At 59.1% G+C, this 21,899-nt stretch overlaps 2 protein-coding genes across 2 annotated transcripts in view; one reads left to right on the top strand and one right to left on the bottom strand.

Moving 5' to 3' along the window:
* Nucleotides 1–5,543, top strand: part of HSD11B2 (hydroxysteroid 11-beta dehydrogenase 2) — an 18,330-nt gene extending 12,787 nt beyond the window's left edge. The window contains exons 4-8 of the mRNA XM_007457326.1: nt 2–176; nt 3,643–3,855; nt 3,972–4,157; nt 4,264–4,401; nt 4,616–5,543. Of these exons, the coding sequence (XP_007457388.1) occupies nt 2–176; nt 3,643–3,855; nt 3,972–4,157; nt 4,264–4,401; nt 4,616–5,028 (1,125 nt within the window). The 3' untranslated portion in view covers nt 5,029–5,543. The remainder of the gene's footprint in view (nt 1; nt 177–3,642; nt 3,856–3,971; nt 4,158–4,263; nt 4,402–4,615) is intronic.
* Nucleotides 5,544–6,029: 486 nt separating this feature from the next.
* ATP6V0D1 (ATPase H+ transporting V0 subunit d1) overlaps nt 6,030–21,899 on the bottom strand; it is a 38,867-nt gene continuing 22,997 nt past the window's right edge. Inside the window, exons 2-8 of the mRNA XM_007457281.1 lie at nt 20,411–20,582; nt 12,135–12,313; nt 10,660–10,739; nt 7,237–7,314; nt 6,935–7,111; nt 6,748–6,825; nt 6,030–6,651 (exon numbers count right to left, since the gene is read on the bottom strand). Coding sequence (XP_007457343.1) covers nt 6,490–6,651; nt 6,748–6,825; nt 6,935–7,111; nt 7,237–7,314; nt 10,660–10,739; nt 12,135–12,313; nt 20,411–20,582 — 926 coding nt within the window. The 3' untranslated portion in view covers nt 6,030–6,489. The remainder of the gene's footprint in view (nt 6,652–6,747; nt 6,826–6,934; nt 7,112–7,236; nt 7,315–10,659; nt 10,740–12,134; nt 12,314–20,410; nt 20,583–21,899) is intronic.

Genomic DNA, 21,899 nt, shown 5'->3' with positions numbered 1-21,899 from the left:
GGGCCGCCCGCTGCTGGCGGCGCTGGCGCTGCTGGCCGCGCTCGACTGGCTGTGCCAGCGCCTGCTGCCCCCGCTGGCCGCACTTGCCGTGTTGGCCGCCACCGGCTGGATCATGTTGTCCCGCCTGGCGCGCCCGCAGCGCCTGCCCGTGGCGACTCGCGCGGTGCTCATCACCGGTGAGTGCGCGGGGCGTGGAGCGCGGGGATTCTAGGTTCGAGGGCGGGTCCGGACACTCAGAGGGCTCCCCGTGGGCATGCCAAGGCAAGGCGGGACCCCTAGCCCAGGAGTGGGGGAGTCCCTCTCCCCTGGGTGCAGGGAACCAGCCAAGTAGGAAGAGCAGGGCACCTCCCCAAGTCCGGGTTAACTACCTGTGGCTTCAGGGAGTGTTGGAGGGAAAATGAGGCAGGGAGCGGGCAGGTGCACAGGGGAAACTAGTAGCTAAGAAAGAAGGAGCCTTCTGGAGTTTGGGGTTTATGCTATGTCCCTGTCCAAGAGAGCAGACAGAGGACACTGCTCTGAGGGACTTCAGAGGATGGTCACCCTTTGAACTCTGCCTAACATCCCCACGTGGGAGGTACCATCTCCTCTTCCCTGGGATTAGAGGAATAGGCTTAGATGAAGAGTTGGGACCCCCAATTGGCTGGGCTCCTTGGAGTCCAGAAAAGCTTGAGGTCACCATGAGGGACAGCTGGGCATTCAGCTGCCTCTCAGATCCCATCACCCAAACCTAAACTGCTGAAGTAGCTGTCCAGGGTCTGCACCCAGCACGCCGCCACCATTCCCCCTGGTCCTCTGTGCGCCAGGAAGGAGGTGAGGTCTCGGAGAGCTGGGCTCAGGTGCCTCTGGTCACCTGGCTGAGCTCTCTTTGTGTGGAGCAAGGAGTAAGTCTGTCATCAGAAGGAGGGAAGGAGGAGCTGAGGCCCAGCCTGAAGTGGGGAGGGGGAGAAAGGCCAGTGGGCACTGGCTCCATTGTATGGGGGAGGGGCAGCCCGGTCTCTCCCCTAACCCCCATGGCTTTGGACAGGTGCTCAGGGCTCTGCCCTTGCATTGGGCCTGGGCTGGGGGCAGCCACCGGCTGACTGGCTTCTCGGAGACCTCAGTCTAGCAGGGGGCCCTGCATGATCAGATGGAGCTGGAAGAACTTCACAGAGGAGGCCATCCTTGAGCTGGGCCTCAGAGGCTGTGTGGAGATAGGTGGAGTGTGGAAGGTGTTTTGGATCAGACAAAGGGTGTGGGATAGAAGCTTGAGGCAGGAATGAGCATGGCCTGGGCAGGGGACAGTCAGTAACCAGTCTGGCTGCTGAGATGTGGTGGGATATGAGGTTGTTTCCTTGGAAGGGGCCTTGAATGCCTGGCAAGAAGCCAGAATGTACTGAGGCGGGTGAAGGTGGCATGAGGGTTTGGGCTTCAGCTAAGATGGTGGAGACAGAGCAGGGCTCAGGCTGGATGAGAGAGACCTTAGTTCAGGGTGGAGTGTGAAGTTTCAAGGGTGGTTTAAGGAAGGAGAGATGACAGACCTCCTGGTATGAAGCAGGGAGCTTCTTTCCCCAGGGATGAGGCAGCTCCCCTCCTGCCTTCTAATTAATGAGTTATCTCAACAGGACCCAGGCCATCTGCAGATACTAGTGACCCAGGCAGTCTTTCCTGGGATCTCACCCCAGGCCTTTGTGCTGCTGCTGTTACATCTCCTAGCCTCAAGCCTGAGAGTGAGGTGAGAGGAGGGATGTCTTTTGTGACTTGGGCTTCCCTCAGCTCTGGTTGCAAAGCCCCGTGAGGGAGGAGGGGAAGAAGACTGCCGAGCCCACCCAACGTAAGCATCAAGAGTAGGCCTCCAAGCTTCCCAATGCCCCCAAACTCTGGGGTTTCCTCTCTCACCACGGACTGCAAGACAAGTAGGTGACCAGGCCCTGCCTCACCTGCTAGGAACGCTGTGTCTTGAGGCTGCCAGAGCTGCCACCCACCCCTCCCTGAGAACCGCTGGCCAAGGCTACTTGGGGAGCTCAGCCCTGGGGTCAGGGTTTGGGTTGAGTGGCTGGGTGCCTTGTGTGCACAGCTGTGCACTGCTGGGGTCTCATGGGAGTGACCCCATTGTTGTTCATGGCTCACTGCACGTAGTAGGTTGGAGTTATGTGCAGGTATCCAAATGTGTGTGCAGGTGAGCAAGAGGGTGTGAAAGGCTTGGGTGACTGTGTTGGGACCACAGAGCTGAGGTTCTGGAAGGCCTCAGTTTCCCTGTGAAGGGCCTGTCTGCTCTGGAAGGGAGCTTAGGCAAATGGGGACACACACACACACACACACACACACACACACACACACACACACACACACACACACGCGCGCGCGCGCGCGCTCACTCCCCTCCCCCAGCCAGACTTGCCCAGGAAATACCCCTCAGCTGGGGCTGGCTGGTGGATCCCCAGCCACACAAAGCCCAGCCTGCAGACCCCTGCCTAGCTTTGTTCTCTGCCTTAACAGAGCTGACAGGGCTGAAATGGGGGGAACTGGTTGTGCAGAACCACTTTGCAGCTTCTGCTCAGCAAGACCACCATGGGGGCAGGCTCCAGAGAGCCTCCTCCCTCACTGCTCCCAGCCCTGGTTGGCCACCCGTGGAGCCAGATTGGAATGGGAACAATCAAGGAAGCAGGGGTTTATCAGACCCACTGGCTGGCTCTGCCTGGTGGTTCATCTCTCTACATACCAAAGACAGGAAATTAGGCCTCCAAGAGTGGTAACTGACCTCAGGTCACACTTGGTGGGCATGGGAGATCTGTTCTTATCTTCATCCATTGTGCCCCTGTCCTGGGGGCAAGTGGTCTGGGGCTCAGAGAATGCTCCAGTGTTGCCACTGATTGGAATTCCAAGGGTGGTGGTCAGCGGTAAAGTGCGGATGGGCCTCCAACTTGCCTAGAGCCAGGAATAATAGTTGAGGGTGTTGAGGCTGGAAAGGAAGGTGGGTCTCAGGTTGTACAGGGTCTGGATGATGGGAATAGAGGACTTCGGCTTCATGCTAAGGGCTGTGGGGAGCCTTGGAGAGGTTTTCAGCAGCAGAGGGATATTGTCATTTTTGGAAGGATCCCTCTGGCTGCTTAGGTAGAGAATGGATCCAAGGGGGCAAGATGGGACAGCACTACAAAAGGGGGCTGCTTCAGTGTCCAGGTAAGAAGACGCCTGGGCAAAGGCAACGAGAAAGGAAGGGAGGATGTGCAGTAATACTGCGCATGCGAGCTGAGGCCTTATATCGACCAGACAGAAGGACATCAGAGCTGGCACTGGGTCTCAGCTGGGACTGGCTGACCTGCAATAGAGTCCTGACCTTACTATATGCTGGCTGAGTGACTTTGGGAAGCAACTTAGCATTACTAGGACTCAGTTTTCTCATCTGTAAAGTGGGGATCATAAGCCACGTTCGATGGGGTATCTATGAGTCGTCAGGGAGATGACAGTTGTGAAAGAGTTGGTACTCAGGTGCTCAGCCAGAGGGGCAAAGCCTGCCAGAGATGGGCTTAGGAAAAGGAGGGCTGCTGACTGCTGGGACGTTGGGTGTCAGAGGCCTGGATCCCATCCAGACCGTGGTGACCCTGGGGTTGTCTCAGGCCGGACTGGGCCACAGTGGGAGTTCACTGGCTGTCCTTCCCTGGCCAGGCTGTGACTCTGGTTTTGGCAAGGCGACGGCCAAGAAGCTGGATGCGCTGGGCTTCACAGTGCTGGCTACCGTGTTGGATTTGAATAGCCCTGGTGCCCTAGAGCTGCGTGCCTGCTGTTCTCCTCGTTTAAAGCTGCTACAGATGGACCTGACCAAGCCAGCGGACATTAGCCGCGTGCTGGAGTTCACCAAGGCCCACACCGCCAGCACTGGTCAGTAGGCTCAGCTCCGCCAGGAAAGGGCGCAGCTGGGCAGGTGTGAGGGGGCAGGGGTTGGAGGTCTGCTACCGAGCTGACCCTCAGCTTCCCTCCTGGTTCCATGCCTTCAGGTCTGTGGGGCTTGGTCAACAACGCGGGTCAGAACATCCTTGTGGCAGATGCTGAGCTGTCTCCGGTGTCCACGTTCCGCAGCTGCATGGAGGTGAACTTCTTCGGTACACTCGAGGTGACCAAGGGCCTCTTGCCACTGCTGCGCCATTCCAGCGGGCGCATCGTGACCGTGAGCAGCCCGGCAGGTGAGGGTGCTCCCACACCGGATCAGAAAAGGTGCCCCTGCAGGGCGGGGAGAGGTGCTGGAGCCCCTGGCCCAGGCTGAGCTGCCCACTCCCAATCCATCCCCAGGAGACATGCCATTTCCGTGCTTGGCTGCCTATGGGACCTCCAAAGCGGCGGTCGCGTTGCTCATGGACACGTTCAGTTGTGAACTTCTGCCCTGGGGTGTCAAGGTCAGCGTCATCCAGCCTGCCTGCTTCAAGACAGGTGAGGTTCAGGGATTTGGGGCTGGGGCCTGTGTGGTGTAGCGGGGGAGAAGGGGAAAGTGGGGTGGGTGTGGTCTTCTTTGGAGTGGGGTTGGGTCTGAGGAATGGGCGTGGCTTTGTCTGGGGACGGGTCTCAGGTTGTGAGTTAGAGAGACCTGGGTCTGGCTTTGGCTTCCCTAACAGACCCCACTCTGACCTTGCCACTCCTTCCCCAGAGGCAGTGAAAGACATGGACCAGTGGGAAGAGCGCAAGCGGCAGCTGCTGGCCAACCTGCCCCGAGAGCTGCTGCAGGCCTATGGTGAGGACTACATCGAGCACTTGAACGGGCAGTTCCTGCATTGTCTGAGCCAAGCACTGCCAGACCTCAGCCCGGTTGTAGATGCCATCACCGACGCGCTGCTGGCGGCTCAACCACGCCGCCGCTATTACCCAGGCCATGGCCTGGGGCTCATGTACTTCATCCACTACTACCTGCCTGAGGGCCTGCGGCGCCGTTTCCTGCAGTCCTTCTTCATCAGTCCCTATGTGCCAAGAGCACTGCGGCCTGGCCAGCCTGGCCTTACCTCTGCCCGGGATGTAGCCCAGGACCCAGGCCCTAAACCGGGCCCTTCCCCCACTGCCCAATGAGCAGTACGTGCATAGAACTGCTCCAGCAGAGGAGATCCCTTATGCCCTTGGTCCTCCCCTGGGCATCCTGACCCCCAGGTCTGCCCCAAAGCCTGGCCTAAAGGACCCCAACCCCACCCACTGCCAATGTCACAGGCCAGGCCTGGTGAGGCTAAGGCTTCCCCGTGAACTTCCGGGCCTCTCCTGCTTCATGAGCCCAAACAGACCCTCCTGGGCACAAGGCTCCACCATGCACCTTGGAGAACCCAGCTGGATGGGGAGTTTAGTGCAAGACTCAGCTGTAGCCTTTGACAGGGTCCTGCAGACAGTGCCTCTGCAAACTAAGGAGTGACTGGGAAGCTTGGGGACCCCCTCAGGATTATTTCTTGGCACCAGTGCCTCAGTGCTGCGATTTGGTGAATCCCACTGTTTCTTGACTGGCTCAAGAATTAGGGCCCTGACCACCCACCCCAAGCCCCCCAAGCCACAGGGAGGCTGCATATTCTACTTGCCTGATTGCCACTTTTTGAATAAAGACAAATTTTTATTTCTCCTAGAATGGGGGAGATGCTATGTTCGCCTAGGTGACAGGCTGTGGTTGTGAAACAGACTGGGCACCACCTGGGGGCCGAGGCTCTGGGCATAGACTCTGGTTTACACCCAACCCCCTTCAACAACCTTGGGCAGATCATTTATCCATAGGTTTCCTCATAGTGAAATGGGGGTAATGACCCCAGCCCAGGGAGTTCTGGGGCTCAATGAAGCAAAGAGGGAGGCCTGGGCGCCCTCTAGAGTCAGGAGCCAGCACCACAGGCCTGTCAGAGCCTCCAGCAGAGGAAGGGGCTAATCCTCCACTGATTTTTCCCACCCTGAGGAATCTGGCTGCACAGGGCCAGGGCCAGCCTAGGGCTGCCACCGGAGGAAGGAAGGTAGGAGGCTTAGGTGGGGGTGGGCTCAGCGAGGGTGGGGCCCGAGGGGAGTTGGGGATCTGGGAGAGGGACTAGGGCCCAAGGGAGACAGAAGACAGCTGGGCTTAGAGAGGGCAGTTTTTATTGTCTCAGCGGGGCAGAGCTACTCCCCCTACTCCCCAAGGACACGCACGCTCTATCCTGCCCCTGCGCCACGGCTCTGGGGGACCCGCTGAGGGAAGAGGAGGTTCACGCTGCCCCCAGGGGTTCTCAGGTTAGGGAGGAACACAAAAGTGACCACATGCTTCTCAGACACGTCAGCGGCTGTAAACATAGGGCTGAGGGGGCCTCCTTGCTCTGGAGGTGGGGGGCTTGGTCCATCCTTGGTGGGGGGAGCAGGTGCCCAGCCCCTTTTCAGGCCCAAGAGCAGTCTCAGAGAGGGTCAGGGAAACTGGGCAGCCACTAGGACAGTGTGCCACCCCCCAGGGCACATAGGTGAGCTGTGAGCTTTGTCACAGCACACGCAGACACACAGGCGCACACACACACTTGTGGGGAGCCTTGGGCCAGGGTGCTAGAAGATGGGGATGTAGTTGTCGATCTTGGCTCGGTGGCGCTGGGCGATGCACTCCGCGATCCATACAATGTTGCGACACTCCTGCTCCTTGAGCTTCACAAAGGCGTAGAAAACACCAAAGTGGAACTGGTTCAGGAAGGCCAACTTGTTCAGTTTCACCTGCAGCCACAGGCAGGAGTGGTGTGCAGGTGGCCATGACCAGAGTCAGGCCTAAGCCACCAACCCCTCCCTAGGATGGGCAGGGCCAGCACTCACCTCATGCTCGAAGAATCGGTCCTCCAGGGTCTTGTCTCCAGGGTTGCTGCCCGCACCCTCGAAGAGCAGCTTGTACTCCTGGCCCAGGGGAGCAGGGGGAAGCATGAGCATGAGGGTGCTGTTGGGTATGGGGTGGGGACGTGGGTGCTAACATGCCCGCCCACCGTTCAACAGCCAGGGCACTCACCGGGTAGTAGTCAGCCACGTTCTTGACCTGCTCGTAGTCGTCAGCCCGAGCCAGCTGGGCCAGGCCCTCAGGGTAGAGCCGTCCACAGTGCGGAAAGAGCTTGGCACGGTCCTCCTTGGAAAGCTCTGTGCCGAAGGAGTTGATGGTGATGATGAAGGCGCGGCGGTCTGCTTCAAACTGTGGGGCCAGCGCACAGGCGAGGAGAGAGGGACGGGGAGGGAGGCAGCAGCCAGTCAGTTGGCAGGGCTTCCCCCAAGCCAGGGATGGGGCACCAGCAGGCGGGAGGGTGGGCAGGCACTCACCTCCAGGATGGGACACATGGCATCGGCTGTGGTCCCACCCAGCAGGGTGCAGAACTTGTAGAAGGACTCCAGGTAGGCCTGTGCAGAGCATGGGGCTTCCTCAGCCCAGGCAGGGAGACTCGAGGGGGTCTGCCAGGCCTCCTCCTCACAGTTCCTTCCTTCCCTCCCCGACCCCTTTCATGGTGAACCCAAACATCATACCCGTGGCCAAGGCAGCCCCCGTGTCAGAGCCCCTGAAACATCCACAGATTTCCGACTGTTAATCAGCCGAGTAGCAGTAGCCTGCTGCCTCTCCCCACCCAGTAGTGACAGAACAATTTCTGGCCCACTGTCTGCTTCATGGTGCGGTGCCCCTCACACCCTCATCCCATGGAGTGCCAGGCTCAGAGAAGGGCTCCGTCTTCCCCCTGCTGCTCTGCCTGCCCTTCCCCCAAATCTCCCCTCCTCCCCTCTCTCCTCAGAAAACCACGTGTCGATGGGCCAGTGAAGGATGGTGACCCCTGAGAGTTCACGGGGATGGCCTGGACTGGGCGCCTTGGCCCCTCTCATCACCCCACCTTAAAGAGCACCTCCTCCTCTTCCCATCCCCTAGGTAGTTCCCAGGCATCACGCAGCAGGAACCAAACTGTACTGTCAGCCCAGCTCCTCCTGAGGGATGGTTATTGCCGGCACAGATGTCAGCCCTGCAATGTGATGGCTGGACACACAGGCTGCCGGTGGGAACAAGCACTTCCTGCCCAGGCAAATTGGATCTGCTGGGCATGAGGAGAAGCCAGGTCAGCCCAGGCCTCAGGTCCCTCCCACGACTAACTCCCAAAACTAGCTAGGCCCAGGCAGGCTTCCTTCCCTGAACCTCTCCATGTCAAGGAAAAGGGGACAGTCTCATGGCCCCCTGGGGAGCTCCCTCTACTCAGGTGCTCCAGGGTCCCACTTGGTGGCATGGCCACAAGAACTCCAGCTCTACAGGCTAGAGACTATTCTCCTGAGCTGGGGATGAGGGCTGGGAGGCAGGGAAAGCTTTCTGTGCCGAGGTCTGCCCTCTAAGGAGCAGAGAACATTCCACCCACCACCTGCTGATGTGGGCCACAGGTTCTACTGACCCAAGAGAGGAGGTGAGATGACACCCAGGAGTCCACGAGCCCAGGCTGAGCCTGGCCAGCAGCACTGGGCAAGCTGGGCTCAGGGGAAGGCCTGAGGTGACCACTGGGGTCACAGGAAACAAAAGTCTAGAACAGGTCAGGGGGAAAGAAGCCTGGAAAGGGAGAGTGGACCCCAGCATAGCAGAGGGCTCGCGTGGTAGCTGCCAATCCTACCATCGATTAGTGGCACTGTTTAGTCCCTCTGGGACTGTCCCCAGCCACCTCCCTCCCCGTGGCCAGCCAAGCTGGGTGTGTCCAAATCTCCAGGCCTGCCCCAGTGGGGCCTGCAGTTCCTATCTGTGGGGGAAGCCACCAGCCTTTTCCGAGCTGGACTGATCCTGGAGACGCTGACCCCAGGGTGGTGGAGACTGGTGGCATAGGCCCAGACTCTCTTCAGGAGGCTCAGGAGCTGAAGAAACTGGCAAGACCCCAGAGGCCCAGGTACCAAGGTCACCTTCCCACCCCCATCCTGTCCCCTGGCGTCTGCCAGCCCATGTCTGCTGCACCAGCTGCCTACAGTTCCCACCCACTACTGGGGGGTCCGCCTAATCTCCCATCTGTGGCCACTGGGCTGGGACATCGCCTGACAGGCGGTCCTGGCACGGTGCCTGTATCATTGGGTCGGTGTTTACAAGCTGGTGCCCGGGCAGCCCTCGCCAGTGACTCCAGCTAGAACCAGTCAGGCCCGGTGACGGTGTGGGTGAGGCTGGGGGGACAGCTGCACCCCTCACCCTGCCTCAGGGCAAGGAAGCCGGCAGTGGGCCAGCTGGGCAGGCAGCAGCCCCGTGGGGGTGGGCAGGGGCTGCGGGCAGCGTGAGCACTGGCACACCTGAGCCGGCTCTCACTGCCTGCCCGCCCCCCATGGCCCCCCTCACCCCACCCTCCCCATCTCCCTCTTTCTCTCCCTACTGGCAGGCAAATGAGAGCGCTCGCTTTGCAGACAAGCTGAGCCGTGCTACCAGTGTCTAGCAAGTGGCTTCAGGCAACCCACCCTCCTTCTCTAAGCCCTCAGTTTCCTCGTCTTACAAATGGGGATACTGATGCCCACCTAGCTCCTAGGGCAGTCCTGAGGAGTAAAGAAGCCAATAATCTTCCTACCTCTAGTCTTGTCCCCTCTAGTCTGTCCTCACATTCTGATGATACTCCGCCCTGTTGGAAACCTTCGCTGGCCGACCCTGCCCATAGGATAAAATTCAGACTTCTGGCCTGGTGTTCAAGACCCTGCGTGACTTGATCCTGTGCCTGCCTTTTTTTCCAGACCTGTCTCCCACTGTCCACCTAGAACCTGCACTTCCACGGCAAACTGCTTGCCACTTGGGCCGTGTTCCACACTTACTTCTGCATGTGCTGTCCCTCTGCCTACACTACTACAACCTCCAGGTAGGCTGTTCACCTACCTCCAGACCCTCCCTGCACCCTGGCCCAGACCCCCGCAGGGATACTGGAGGGCCTGCGCTCAGGCTGCCACTGTGTTGGCCACCTAGCTCCAACTAGGACAGGAGAAGAGCCTCACCATGAAGATCCAAGAGACAGTTGTTCTCAGGGTTAGGTCAGCAGGGCTGCTGGCCCATGCCATCTTCAGGCCCCCTTCAGGGCCTGCCCACTACTGACCCATCAGAGGTCCTGGCTTCAGAGGTCCTCACCGTGGCCAGGGCCCAGTCTGCCCCAAAAAGCCCTCACTGGTCCCTGGCCGGCCCCCTTCCTTGGCTCTCAGCCCTGCTCCTAACCTCTTTGGGCCAGGGCAGGGCTGACCCAGGAATCCCAAGCCCACTCTATTTCCAGGGGTCACCAGCTTGTCCCACAGCCTGGTGGGAAGCAGAAGGTGGGTGGGGTTGAAGATGATGGGCCATGGCACTGCTTCTAGACCTGGGAACCTGGGGACACAGGGACCTGGCTATGCCTGGCTGGGTTCCTCCCCACACCGTGCTCAGGTGCCTGTCCTTGCTGGTGACAGTCCAGGTGGGGTGAGCCTGAGAGCTATGGCCTGGGTGGTGGCCAGTTACCCTCCTGGATGCAGGGGGAGTGGCCATTCAGGAGCCCGCTCTGACAGGCCAAGCTGCGGAGCACCAGCCACTCCTGCTGATTTGATCTGGGCCCAAGGGATGGAGAACCTGTTCCATGAAGTCTTGCACCAGTCACGGGAGCCAGAGAGTGAGCAGATAAGCCCCTGGGAGAGGAGCCTGGAGCAGCTGTGTCCTGTCCCAGCACCCCACATAAATCATCAGCCCACTGTGCCCGTGGCCCCGCCCACCTACTTCACCACCACTGGGTCCAGGGGCACTACCTTGTACAGCGTGTTTCGGATGATCTCGATGTTCATCTCATCAAGGTCCTGCTCTGAGATGCAGTCCTGAAAAAAAGCCGCTGGGGAGGAAAGACGTGGGTATGAGGGGCAGGCGAGTGGACTCGGCCGAAGCAAGAATTGTGCTGATGTTCAACTGTCCCTGCAGGGCACAGAGGACCCCTGCCACAAGGCCCATCTGGCTGGTAACTGGGGGGCACTCAACCTGGTCTTGACTATTGCCTTAGAAGTGGCTGAAGCAATACTCCAGGCCATGTGTACTGACCTGAGCTTCTCCTGCCTTCTTGCTCCTAAAACTGATTTATAAAGGAGGCGGCCAGCCATAACATGATCTAATCGCCTCTGGGGCAGACCCAAGCTCAGATCATGCCAAAGAAAGGCTTGCATAAGAGGCTGTGACATCCTCCCTTCTCGAGGGGCAGCTGTGGATTCTGGGCCTGACGCCCACTTCTCTGCATCTCCCAGGAGAGCCTGGGGCCCACATTTGGAAAACCGTCCTTCTCCTTAGAACAAGGAATGAGCAGGACAGCTGGGTGAGCATGGAGCAGTGACCCAGGGGCCACTGGAGGGCTGGGAATTAGAGGCCAAAGCAGGATAGAGCCCCTCGATCCCCAGGGACCCACGGACTCACTGGTCTGTTTCTTCTTTAAAGGTGGAGGAACTGAAGAAGCCACCAACAGCCCAGAACGAGCTCAAAGTTATTGTGAGAGATAAGATCTTGTGCAGATAAGGCCAGCAAGTAGGGCTTAGGCCTCTTAGTGCAGGACCAAGTGCAGCTTAGGGCCCAGTTGTTCAACCCTGGCGGCTTCCTGGAGGTGGTGCCCTAGGGACTAGGACTCTGGCTGTGAGGGCACTAGCTGGTGACAGCCTTAGTGCCTTCTCCCCAGTCTCCCTCCAAGGCAGGCAGGAGCCAATGCTGCCTAGGCGGGGCCCTGCAGGAAGCTCCCAGTTCCCCTTCCTTCCTTGGCCTCTGACATGAACTTTGCATCCTGCCGGACACTGCCTGACTTGGCCCCTGGGATCTGCTTTGTGGAGGTAAGTGAAGCTCTTTGCTCGCCTCCTCTGCCTCACAGGCAGCAAGCCACTCCAGCCCAGCTTAGGGCCATGGTCTGTCAGAGCTCCCAAGACTCGAAGGGACCCGAAACCCTCTCTCCACTCTCCATGAGCTCAGCCTTCCTCTGCATTCGGAGAAATCAGACAGATTCACAAAATGAGATGGTCTGAGTCAGGCCCTGGGGCTAGTCAGCCTGGCCCAGCAAAAGCAACAGGAAGGGAGCAAAAGGCAGGTGAGGAGGAGAGAATGGGAGGCGAAGTGGAAGGGAAGAGAAAGGTAAGCAGCAGTGGGCGGACCTCACTTTCTGGCTCAGGGCCGCCCCCGGGGGTCCAAAAACCCCACACGGACGCACTGACACTGATGCCACTGCCCGCCACCTCCCTCCTCCGCCAGGGTAGCTCACCCAGGGGCGTGTCCACCAGAATGGCATTGTAGAGCTCGGCGGGTGTCTGTGCGATGTTCACGGCCTCCATCTGCTCAAAGCTGCCTAGTGGGTGGCACTTGGGCACAAGCTCGGCGATAGAGCGCTGGTGCAGCGTGCCCGTGATGAGCAGGATTACGTTGTCAATCATGTAGCTGTAACTGCGGGAGGCACACAGCAGCGTGGCAGCCCTTGAAGTCCTGGCACAGCACCACACCCCTGCCCCCACCCGGCGCAGGCCACCAGCCCCTCAACGGCGGCAAGCACCACCTCAGGCTCCTCTCCCTGTCCAAGGGTGCCCCCTCCTCCGGCACCAGAAGCACAGGACAGACACGGCCCCTCCCTGGGTCAGGGGGAGAACTTATGCCCCATGGGTGATCAGGAAGCAGGCAGTAACTACCCCCCAGGTGTGAACAGTGTTCTGGCAGGACACGGGAAGCACAGGCGCACGGAGGTGAGGCGCACGGGCCAGCCTGGGGGATGAAAGAACTGGGAGATGAAAGCGTGTTCTGGGAAGAGGGAACAGTGTGTGCAAAGGCCTGGAAGCAATCGCTGAGTGGCGGACGCCTCAAGGAACTGAGCACGGTCAGGGTTGGCAGAAGGAAGGGAACCGGCGCGGTGCTGCCAGCAGGCTGGAGCCTAGAGACGGGTCCTGTGGGCCCGGCTGAGGGTCCTGACTTCGTTTTGAGCACGAGGGACCCATGAGCAGGATATAAGCAAGGAGTACCACAAGCACTCTGGCTGCTGGTGGGGACAGAGGGGGAGATGGCAAGAGGAGGAAAGGCTGAGGAGTGGAGTGGGGAGAAGCTTCTCTAGGGAAAACCAGAGAAGACTCAGAGGGAGGGTCCCTGGAGTAAGGCCCCCGGTCAGTCAGGCTGAGACAAGCAGGCAGACAGCTGCCCTGTGCAGCCCACTCCAAAGACAGGGCACTGCCTCCTCCTTTAGGGCCTGAGGACCCACCCAGGATGGCCTGGAGGAGACCCAGAGACCTGGAAGGAGCCTGGGCTCAGGTCAGTCCCCTCTGGCACAGAAGGCCCGCTCTGGACAGTGCACGGGCAGCAGAGGGGGCTGGAGAGCTGGGGAGGGGTGGGGCTACCCAGCTCAGACTTGGCAACGGGCAAGCTCTGCCTCCACCCATTGAGACAATGCCACAAAGGGGCTGTGGCCAAGAGTTCCGTGTAGTCACCTGTGTGAGAAATGGGGTGAAGAGGGCGAGAGGGCCCCAGTCAGGCTGCAGCAGCCACAACATTCCTCCAGCTTGTCACCAGTGATGATCTCAGGGCATGAGGCAGCTGGATGAGGCCTGGGGGTTCAGCTCCAAGGCCAGAGTGGGGCTCCCACTGAAGGGTGGGAGCTGGACTGGAGACTGCTGCCCTGAATTGGGCACTGAGCACACCCTGGCTGTTGGGTGGGCCAACAGCTGTCCTGTGACAGTATCTTGAGGCTGTCCCAGGTAGGAAGTGGCCCCCAATTCCAAGGGAAGAAAAGTAAGGAGGTGGTGGCCTCGGCCTCAGCTCAGAGGGCTGGCTACTGGGGGAACTCCCACAGGGCCTGCCAGGAAGGCAGCAGGAGGAAGAAACCACAGCTCCTGTCCCCGCCTGCTTGCTACACACTCCCCCAACTCCCACCCAGCCCAGTGCCCTGCTATGACCTCTGCTCTCCCGGGCTTGAGGCCAGGCAGCTGCCCTCTCTCTGCCCCCAATCCGGCTGGGTCAGCCACAGGATGTGTGCTGAGAAGAGACAGGCCTGCCTTCTCAAACTGAGGGCTTCAGGCAGGGCCCATTCACAGCCGTGAGCCGAGGGGCCCAAACGGCCAGTCTTTTGCCCCAACCTGACAGAGCTGGCAGAGTCGAGGGACCTGAGAGAGACCCTGCCAGAGCTTTGTGCCTTGGTCTCCAGCCCCAGCCTGCACTGTCCCTGCCCTGGACAGCACATGCCTCTTGCCCCTGATGCCTCCAGAATCCCACGCACCGCAGGACCAAGTATACATATCTCCCGCAACACTCCACCTGTGTCCCATCCAGCCCCACTCTAGCCATCGTGTTCCCTGAGACAGCCACAAAGTCCCCACCCCTGAACCGGAAGATGCTCGTTCATGCTCTCACCAGACTTTGGGCAGGGACGGGGAGAACGCTGTACCTCTTCGAGCTGTTCTATCCAACTGATCCCACAACCACCAGCATCACCAGCCCCACTGTCAGAGGATATGAGACACAGAGGTTGCAGGCCCCAGGGCCTGTCACATCATAAAGCAGAGAAGCACTATGTCTCTTGGTCAGCGTCCATGCACCTCCACCCACGTCCAGGTCCCCATGCCTTGACTCTACACTCCCCATCTAGCCTTGTCTTCTCAGAGGAATCTTCACAAGTCAGTTTCCTTTCTCTAAACCTCTCCGCTCCTCGCACCACAGGGTATTCATTTATGTTGGGGACGGGGCTGGTGTCAGGGCCCGAGGAAGGTGCCTTGGCAATCATCAGGGTCCTGACCCGGCTCAGAGCTGAGCCCTGTGGGAAGACTCCACTGTCTGGCTTTGCTGCTGTCCCTCCAGTGATATGGAACAGGATGGCTATGATTCACTTTTCAGCCCTGACAGCAAATGTGAGGGCTAGTGATAGCACCCCCTGGCTGCCCCCAGACTCTCCTGCTAGAAGTCCTGGCTGGGCACCAAGGGAAATGCTAAGCCAAGTAAAGCTCCCCAGCCCCTTCCAAGGCCCCCTTCTAATCCAGGCTAGGCTAGCTTTGGATGACCCTGTGCCAGGCCCAGCGGCTCCCTCCCCCGGGTCAACTGCAAGGTTACTATGGCAGTAGCCCCTGTTTCTCTTCCCTGCCCAATGAGAGCCAGAATCTCCTTTCCTGGGATGTAAGGAGGCAGGGCATGGCAGAGATGATGCCGGCCCAGCTGTCTGCTTTTCCCCCAAGGTGAAGGCCTTCAGCAGGCAGGGAACTCCTCCTCCTCGTCTGGCTTGAGCTGCTGCCTCCCTGCCCCCAGAAAGCCACTCCACCAGTCCTCCCTTCATTTGGCCTTAATAGGAGAGTGTGAGGTTCCAGCTGGTCAGCGTCTCCCTCCAGAGGAAGACAGTTGGGGAGTGGACAGGCATCTGCCCGCCAGGCCAAAGAGGCCCTCTTGGGGTGGGAGTAGGGCAGTCTGTATTCCTCTGCTCTGAGGCCCTCCCTCACCCTGTGCCTTAAAGAGTCAGCCTGGGCCAAAAGAAGTCTTGGGATGGGGTTTAGAAAGCCACTTCCTCCAAGAAGTCTTCCCAGCCCCTAGCCAAGTCCTGTCCCTCTGCTGTGCCCTTTGGCGCCACCTGCTGGAGCATGATGGCTTGCTCCCATGGTCTCATCATTTGGCCCCGGGGGCCAGGCTAGGCGCTGGATAGGCCATGATGACTGCCCGGCCAGTCGGCCCATCTACAAGTCCCAGCAGAAGCTGCTAGTAACTGTACCTGTGCTCAATCACATCTGAGTCCTACAGAGCACTGCCCAGGTGGAAAGTGAACAGAGATATCAAGCTGTGGCTTCAGCACATTACCTGTCAAGCCTCAGTTTCCCCTCTGCAATTAGGATGACTGAAGTACGGCCCCCAGCAGAGCCAGTGACGCCCTGACCTTCTCCTTATTAAAATCCTGCCCCTCTCCTGAGGTCCAGTTGGGTCCTCCCTGACCCAACCTGAGACCTGAGACTTCTCAGCATCAAAGGGCACCTGCATGCTCTCCCTCAGGCTCAGAAGAACAGTGTCAGTGCTGGCTCTCCCTCAGGGCCAGGGCCGGGTCGAGCCCAGGACCCAGAAGCCACAGCAGGCCTAGCGCCCCAGCCTACAGAGACCCTGCTATCAACTCAGAAACGGTGGTTGTGGACAGTGAAGGCCTGGGGGGTCAGAGTAGGGAGGCCTAAGGACACCTGATACCCGCTGTGACCCAGCAGAGCCCAAGGTTCGGAAAATGTGACCTGGGGAGAGTGGCAGGTGTGCTGACAGGCCCACTGGGCACTTGAGGCTATTGTCCCAGGACAAAGCTTCTTTCCAGCTGCCCACTCCAGGCTGGTGGCACAGTAGAATATGAGACCTCACCTCCCCCAGATGGTACAGGTCACCGTGCCCGGGCTCTGCCAATGGGTGCCTGGGCTTCAGACAGGTGCTACACACTGGAGACGGCCCCTCCAGGGAGGCTCATTCATCTAAGGACAAAGCCTTTGGGGCCCACCTGGGAATCCCCAGAGACCAAACTCACTTCTGCAGAAGCCATTCTCTCCCAGCTCCCCTTCTGGGGCCTACTCTCTCATAGGACACCATATGGGATGGCCCAGATCAAAGTCTCCTGTGAAGCTCAGAGAACCCAACAGAGGCTCTACCCCATGTCAGACAGCAAGTGAATGGCTGAGTCTGGAAGGAGCCCTTGGTACAGTGATGTATTACATGTTATCACCATGAAATTGAGCTGAAGCATCTCAAAACCACATGACTGATGAGTCTACTTCAGAGGGACCTCTCTCACTCAGGGCCTGTCTACCACACATGAGGCAGCTGCCTCCACTCTGGCCACCCACTCTGAGTGGCCTCTCGAACCCCATCTGACCCTCGAGTCCTCTTAGTGCTGAAGCCTCTGGTTCCATTTGTGGCAGCTGACCACAGGCCTCCCCAGAAGCTATCTGCACCACCACTGGCACCCATCCTATTGCATCCATAAGTCTCCCTCCCTCCTGGCACTGCACCTGGCCCAGAGCTGAATACTGGTCATGTGTGTTGGCTCAAGGCTGGCTGGGATCTACAAAAGCACTGGACACTGTCTCTCACACAGGAGGGCGGAGGACACCTTGCCTAGCTTCTGCTTGCACACCTGCAATGACAAGGAACTCACTGCCTCCTGCAGAAACCAGTTCCAGCCATCCTGGGCCAGCTCTGTCTGTGGGTAGCACTAGCATTGCTCCCTCAAGCCCCCACATCCAGGACTGGGTATCTAGCTGACGTGTCCATCACCTGGGGATGGCACTCTCCTTTCCGGTAACATTCCTCTGGACATCTCTAGGGTATCTGCCTCCTTCCCAGAGGGTCACAGAGCCAGGGGCCCCGTGCTCCACCTGCTCTGGACATGTATGGTTCCCCCAATTCTTCTTTCAAATGCCCTTCCCCTCAGCCGAACAGCCACCTCCTCAGGGAAGCCAGCAGTGAGTCCCTGGCCTGGGGAGGTCCCCTGGACAGGCCCCTGTGGAAGCCTTCAGCCCTTTCTGCAATACTCCTTACTCCTGTGATGAGCCAGGGTGGAGGAGGTTACGGAGGTGGAGTGGAGGAGGAAGAGGAGGAGCAGCCAGGGAGGAAGGAGGTAAATCGAAGAGACACCATGAGAGGAAGGAGACTGCTGGAAGGAGGTAAGACGGGTGTGGCTCCTATTAGGTCTGGCCACATGAAGGTCAGCGGTGACCTTAGCCGGGGCCTTTGGTGGAGTGATGGGATGGCTGGAAGCGGACTGGAGGCTCAGGATGCAGGAGGTGAGAGAACACAGAGTGAATGTAAAAGTTCAGGCCGCACAAGATGGGTTTTTAATGGTGTGAGAGATTTGAACTTGTTTAGATGCTGTTGGGAAGAATCTGGAAGGGAAGGGGCTGCACAGACAGGAGTGCAGATGAGTGGCCCTCAGGGTTCAGGAAGTGGGGTGAGGGGACTCAGGACATCAGCAGAAGGACCCAAGAGAAGAGGAGGGTACCTCTGCCATTGGAACGCGGTTGTGGGGCACAGACACAGTGCTGGGAGGTGGACTGGCTTCTACTGTCTCTGTGGAGGACGAGGTGGGCCATCTACCCAGAGAGAAGGCTGGGGGCAGGAGATGAATGGTGTTTAAGATGGGGAGGTGGGCTTCTCACCCTCAGTGGGGAGCTGCAGGGTGCTGAGTAAGGAGAGTGAGTGGCCAGCTGGGCAGGGACAGGCCAGGCCAGCTGAACTAGTAAGTGTGCATGTCTGGCAGCAGGGAAAATCCACCCAACACTGGCTTCCCCGGTTCTGCTCCTGGCAGCGGAGGTGGGGGAGGGCGCCTCGAGGCTGGAGGCTGCTGGGCTTCCTCCAGGGCTGGGGAGCTGCCAGCCGGGTGGGACCATGAGATGGGCGGCCAAGAGCGCTGCAGATGTTGGCAGAAGAGTGCTTGAATGATGCACCAGGGAACCTCAGCTGGGGAGGGAGGAAAATGAAGACAGAAGGGGTGGCAGGGGAGGAAGCAAGGTCCAGAGCCCTGCTGAGTCCGGAACCCATGTCCCACAAGGGGCTGAGAGTGGGCTGGAAGACCTGAAGGCTGTGGGTAGAGACAGGGTGCCTGACTCAGCGATTTCAGGGCCGGAGCAGTTCCAGGTGGTGACATGTTCTTGGGCAGCCATCGTGGGGGTGGCTCAAGTGGAGAGCAGAGGAGCAGGTCACTGGAGATGACGAGGTCATGAACAAGCAGCCACAGGCTCAGACAGGCTGACACGTGGCTGCCGAGCTATTCCTGAGACAGAGCAGGACTGAGGGGATGGGAAGACTGTGAGCCACAATCACCCATGAATGGAAGGGGCGGGGAAGTGACAGCCTGCCACAGGATAGTGCTTGGCTGCTTTAAGCATGCTTGGTGCTTGCAGCCAACCTCCAGCAAACAGCTGGCGGCCATGCAGCCTCAGTCACGCTCAGAGCCCTCTCCAGTTTCATGGCCTGGCAGGCTAAGACCAAGCCTCTGAGGGCACCAAGACAGGCCAGGGGCTGGCAGCACAGGCAGGTGGCCAAGCAGGCAGCAGGATGGATGACATCTGCCCTCTGACCACTGGCATGGGGACAGCCTCCTCTGGCCAGCTTAGCTAGCAAGGCCAGAACATTCACCAGGAAGCTGAAGGAGCCCTGTGCAAACAAGGTGAAGGCTGGGCTCTGGCAATAAACGCACTGCTTCCTGGTATGTCCTTCAGCTCTGGCCTTGGGGTAAAGGACACCCAGGCCCAGGCTAGGGGTTGACTGACAGATGGGGACTGCAGTATGACCCCCAATGTGGCAGCACGAGACACATGCCATCTCTGGCCTCCTGCCCAGAAGGACCATGTCGGCTGTACCCTGACGGAGGCCAGGGCAGTGTGATATGGATCCAGCCAGGACAGCAGGGAGGTCCCCCGGAAGGAGGCCTGTGGCCAGGAGACAGCCTGCTTCCCATCCTGAGCCCTTCAAGTGTCCCAGCCTGTGGCCTCAACCCAAGGATAGAGCCCTTCTGGTTGCAGCCCCTACTTGAGCGAGTAAATGGCTGCTCCTGGCTAGGGGTGGGAAGCAGGCCAAGCAGCAGGCATCCAGCCCTGTCCCTGCAAGTATAAAGGTAGGAGGTATGGCAGGTCCCACGGATCTGGGGATCCCACCAGCAGGGAAGGGTTAAAGCTAGACAGTACCCAGAAGAGCGCCTGGAAAGGCTTCCCCACAACACACACTCACACTCCAGCAGTGCAGAGCACGCTCATGTAAGCCAGCCACCGATGTCTCTGTCCACCACCTGCACTGGGCAGCCACCTGGGCCGGGGCCAACTCTTTGTCCACCAGGCCCTGGCTCATGGCTCCTGGGCCATCCTGGCAGAAGGGGCCTCTCTACCTCCCTGTTTCCACAGGCACACCTGGTGAGCAGAGGCTGTCTCGTCCAAGTGCCCTCCCCAGCCTGTAGGTCTCAGGGTCCTTTCCTCTTCTCCAGGAGCTTAGTGGAGGCAGGGCTGCACCCAAGGATTAGACAGTAAGCACACTGGGCAGCCAAGGGTTGTTAGCATGGGGGCCTGGGCCAGAATTAGGAAAGGCGGCCAGGTGTTCAGCACCCTCTCCGCCTTGCCCCACTTCTCCCTGAGACCCAGGGCCATGGTCAGAGACGACAGAGGAGCCTCAGCCCACACAAGGTCATAGGGCCTGAATGGTCCATCCCAAAACCTGACTCTTCAAAGCTCTACCCATCTCCCAACCCCATCATGGGCAGTGGGGGCCTGGTGAGTGTTCAGGGTGAGTGTTATAGGGTGAACGAGGGAAAGGGCTCCTGTCATCCCTGATGCCTGTTGACACCAGGGACGCAGGGGAAGCAGCTTCATCCAGCACTACAGCGTGGGACACTCGGGCCTGCCCACCAGATTCCCAGACAGCACTGAAGTGGCTGGTGACCCCATTTTATAGGTGGTGGCCTGGGCCCAGCATTGTTGAATAAGCAGCCCAGCCACCCAACCTGGGAGGACCCTGCTGACAGAGGAGCTGTCCCACCCAGTGGGGGGAAAAGGCACTATAGAGAACACTCACGTAATGAAGTCCAGGAAGCTGGCGAGCGGCTCATAGGCATGGTTCCTCATGTGGCGGAACTCCACCACCATCTTCTCCTTGAGCCGGTCATCGATGACGGACACTGTCAGTGGTGATGCCTCATTGGCCAGGAAGTTGCCGTAGTCGGTGCTCTGCAGGTGCAGCTTCAGGTCTGAAACCCAAGGATGGGGAGTGAGAGCCAGCCATGCTGAGCCTCCCCAGGACCCCAAGTCCCTGTCCCCACCCCGACTCTGGGTCCCAGACCCCCTCCTGCAGTTGTGTCCTGCTGCTACCCTGACCTCCTGTCCCTGCCTCCACCTCCCTGTTGGCTCAGAGCCTACTCCAGGGCAGTCAGGCCAAAGCCAGGACACTGGGCCCCAGCGACGAAGTACAAGTAAAACCACTGTTCCCCCAAACGACAAGAAAACCTGGGAAACACCAACCCAAGGTGCCATTCACAACCCACAGCCTTTGAGGCTCTCCTGCATGGTGGGTTCTAGGATGGCTCTAACTTAAAGCAGAATAAGACATGGGCCCTACGCTCCAGAGCCTCAGGGTTAAAGGAGCAAGCCAGCGTACCCCAGCAGAAACAATGCATATGAAATGAAGGACATGCCCCAGGCCAAGGGTAAAGTGGAGAGGGCACCAAGATAGGACTGAGAGGACACTCCAGGCTGGGCCAGGCAAAACACAGGGACAGGAAAAGGCAAAGGAAGCAGCTAGCAGGATGGCATGAGTGAGGAGTGGCCTAAAGGGCAAATGAGCGGTGTGAGGGGGAGATGAGGCTGGGGAGAAAGACTGGCCTTGCCTGAGGAGTAGCTGGAGGCAGGCAAGCCAAGCCCACGGGCTCTCCTGAGCTCTTCAGAGCAGGGGTGAGGGAAAAGGGAGGAGAGGACAGAGCAGAAGGGCCCTGGGGAGGCAGGACAGGTGAGTCCCAGGGGAATCGTGGCAACAACCTGTCTCACAGCTGTTGCCCATGCATCCCATCCCCCAGTCTCTTCTCCACCCAGCAGCCAGAGCGATCTTAAAACACCAGGCAGACCCCATCACTCATGTGCACATCCTCACCTCAGGCCCTTTCCCTGTCCCCTTGCTTGGAAAGTGATGAGCTCTCCTCAAATGCCCATCTTCAGAGGCTTCTCCTATAGCCCCACCACTCTGTCCCTTCATTTGTGCCATTTTTCTTTGTAACACATCACATCCCACCTGGCACAGGGCACATAAACCATGATAGCAGGGACTCTGGGTCACTGCAGTATGCTAGAGCCTAGAACACAGTATGTTCTGGTGCATTTTCATGTTCAGTAAGTAACCGTGGAATAAATGGAAAACTGGGAAGAGGGCTGGTGAAGACAGCTAGAGGGTTTGCTACTGGGCTTTGAAATGGGGGACACTGTGGTAGTGATGGCAGTACCAAGGACAGTGGCTGAGGAGGGACCCATGTGTGCATGTGCATGTGAGTGTGGATAAAGGCCCAACAGTGGAGGCT

Source organism: Lipotes vexillifer, unplaced genomic scaffold, assembly GCF_000442215.2.
Source record: "Lipotes vexillifer unplaced genomic scaffold, Lipotes_vexillifer_v1.1 scaffold504, whole genome shotgun sequence".
NCBI classification, from domain to species: Eukaryota; Metazoa; Chordata; class Mammalia; order Artiodactyla; family Lipotidae; genus Lipotes; species Lipotes vexillifer.
The sequence above is the reverse complement of the archived record's forward strand: the minus strand, read 5'-3'. Positions and strand labels throughout refer to the sequence as shown.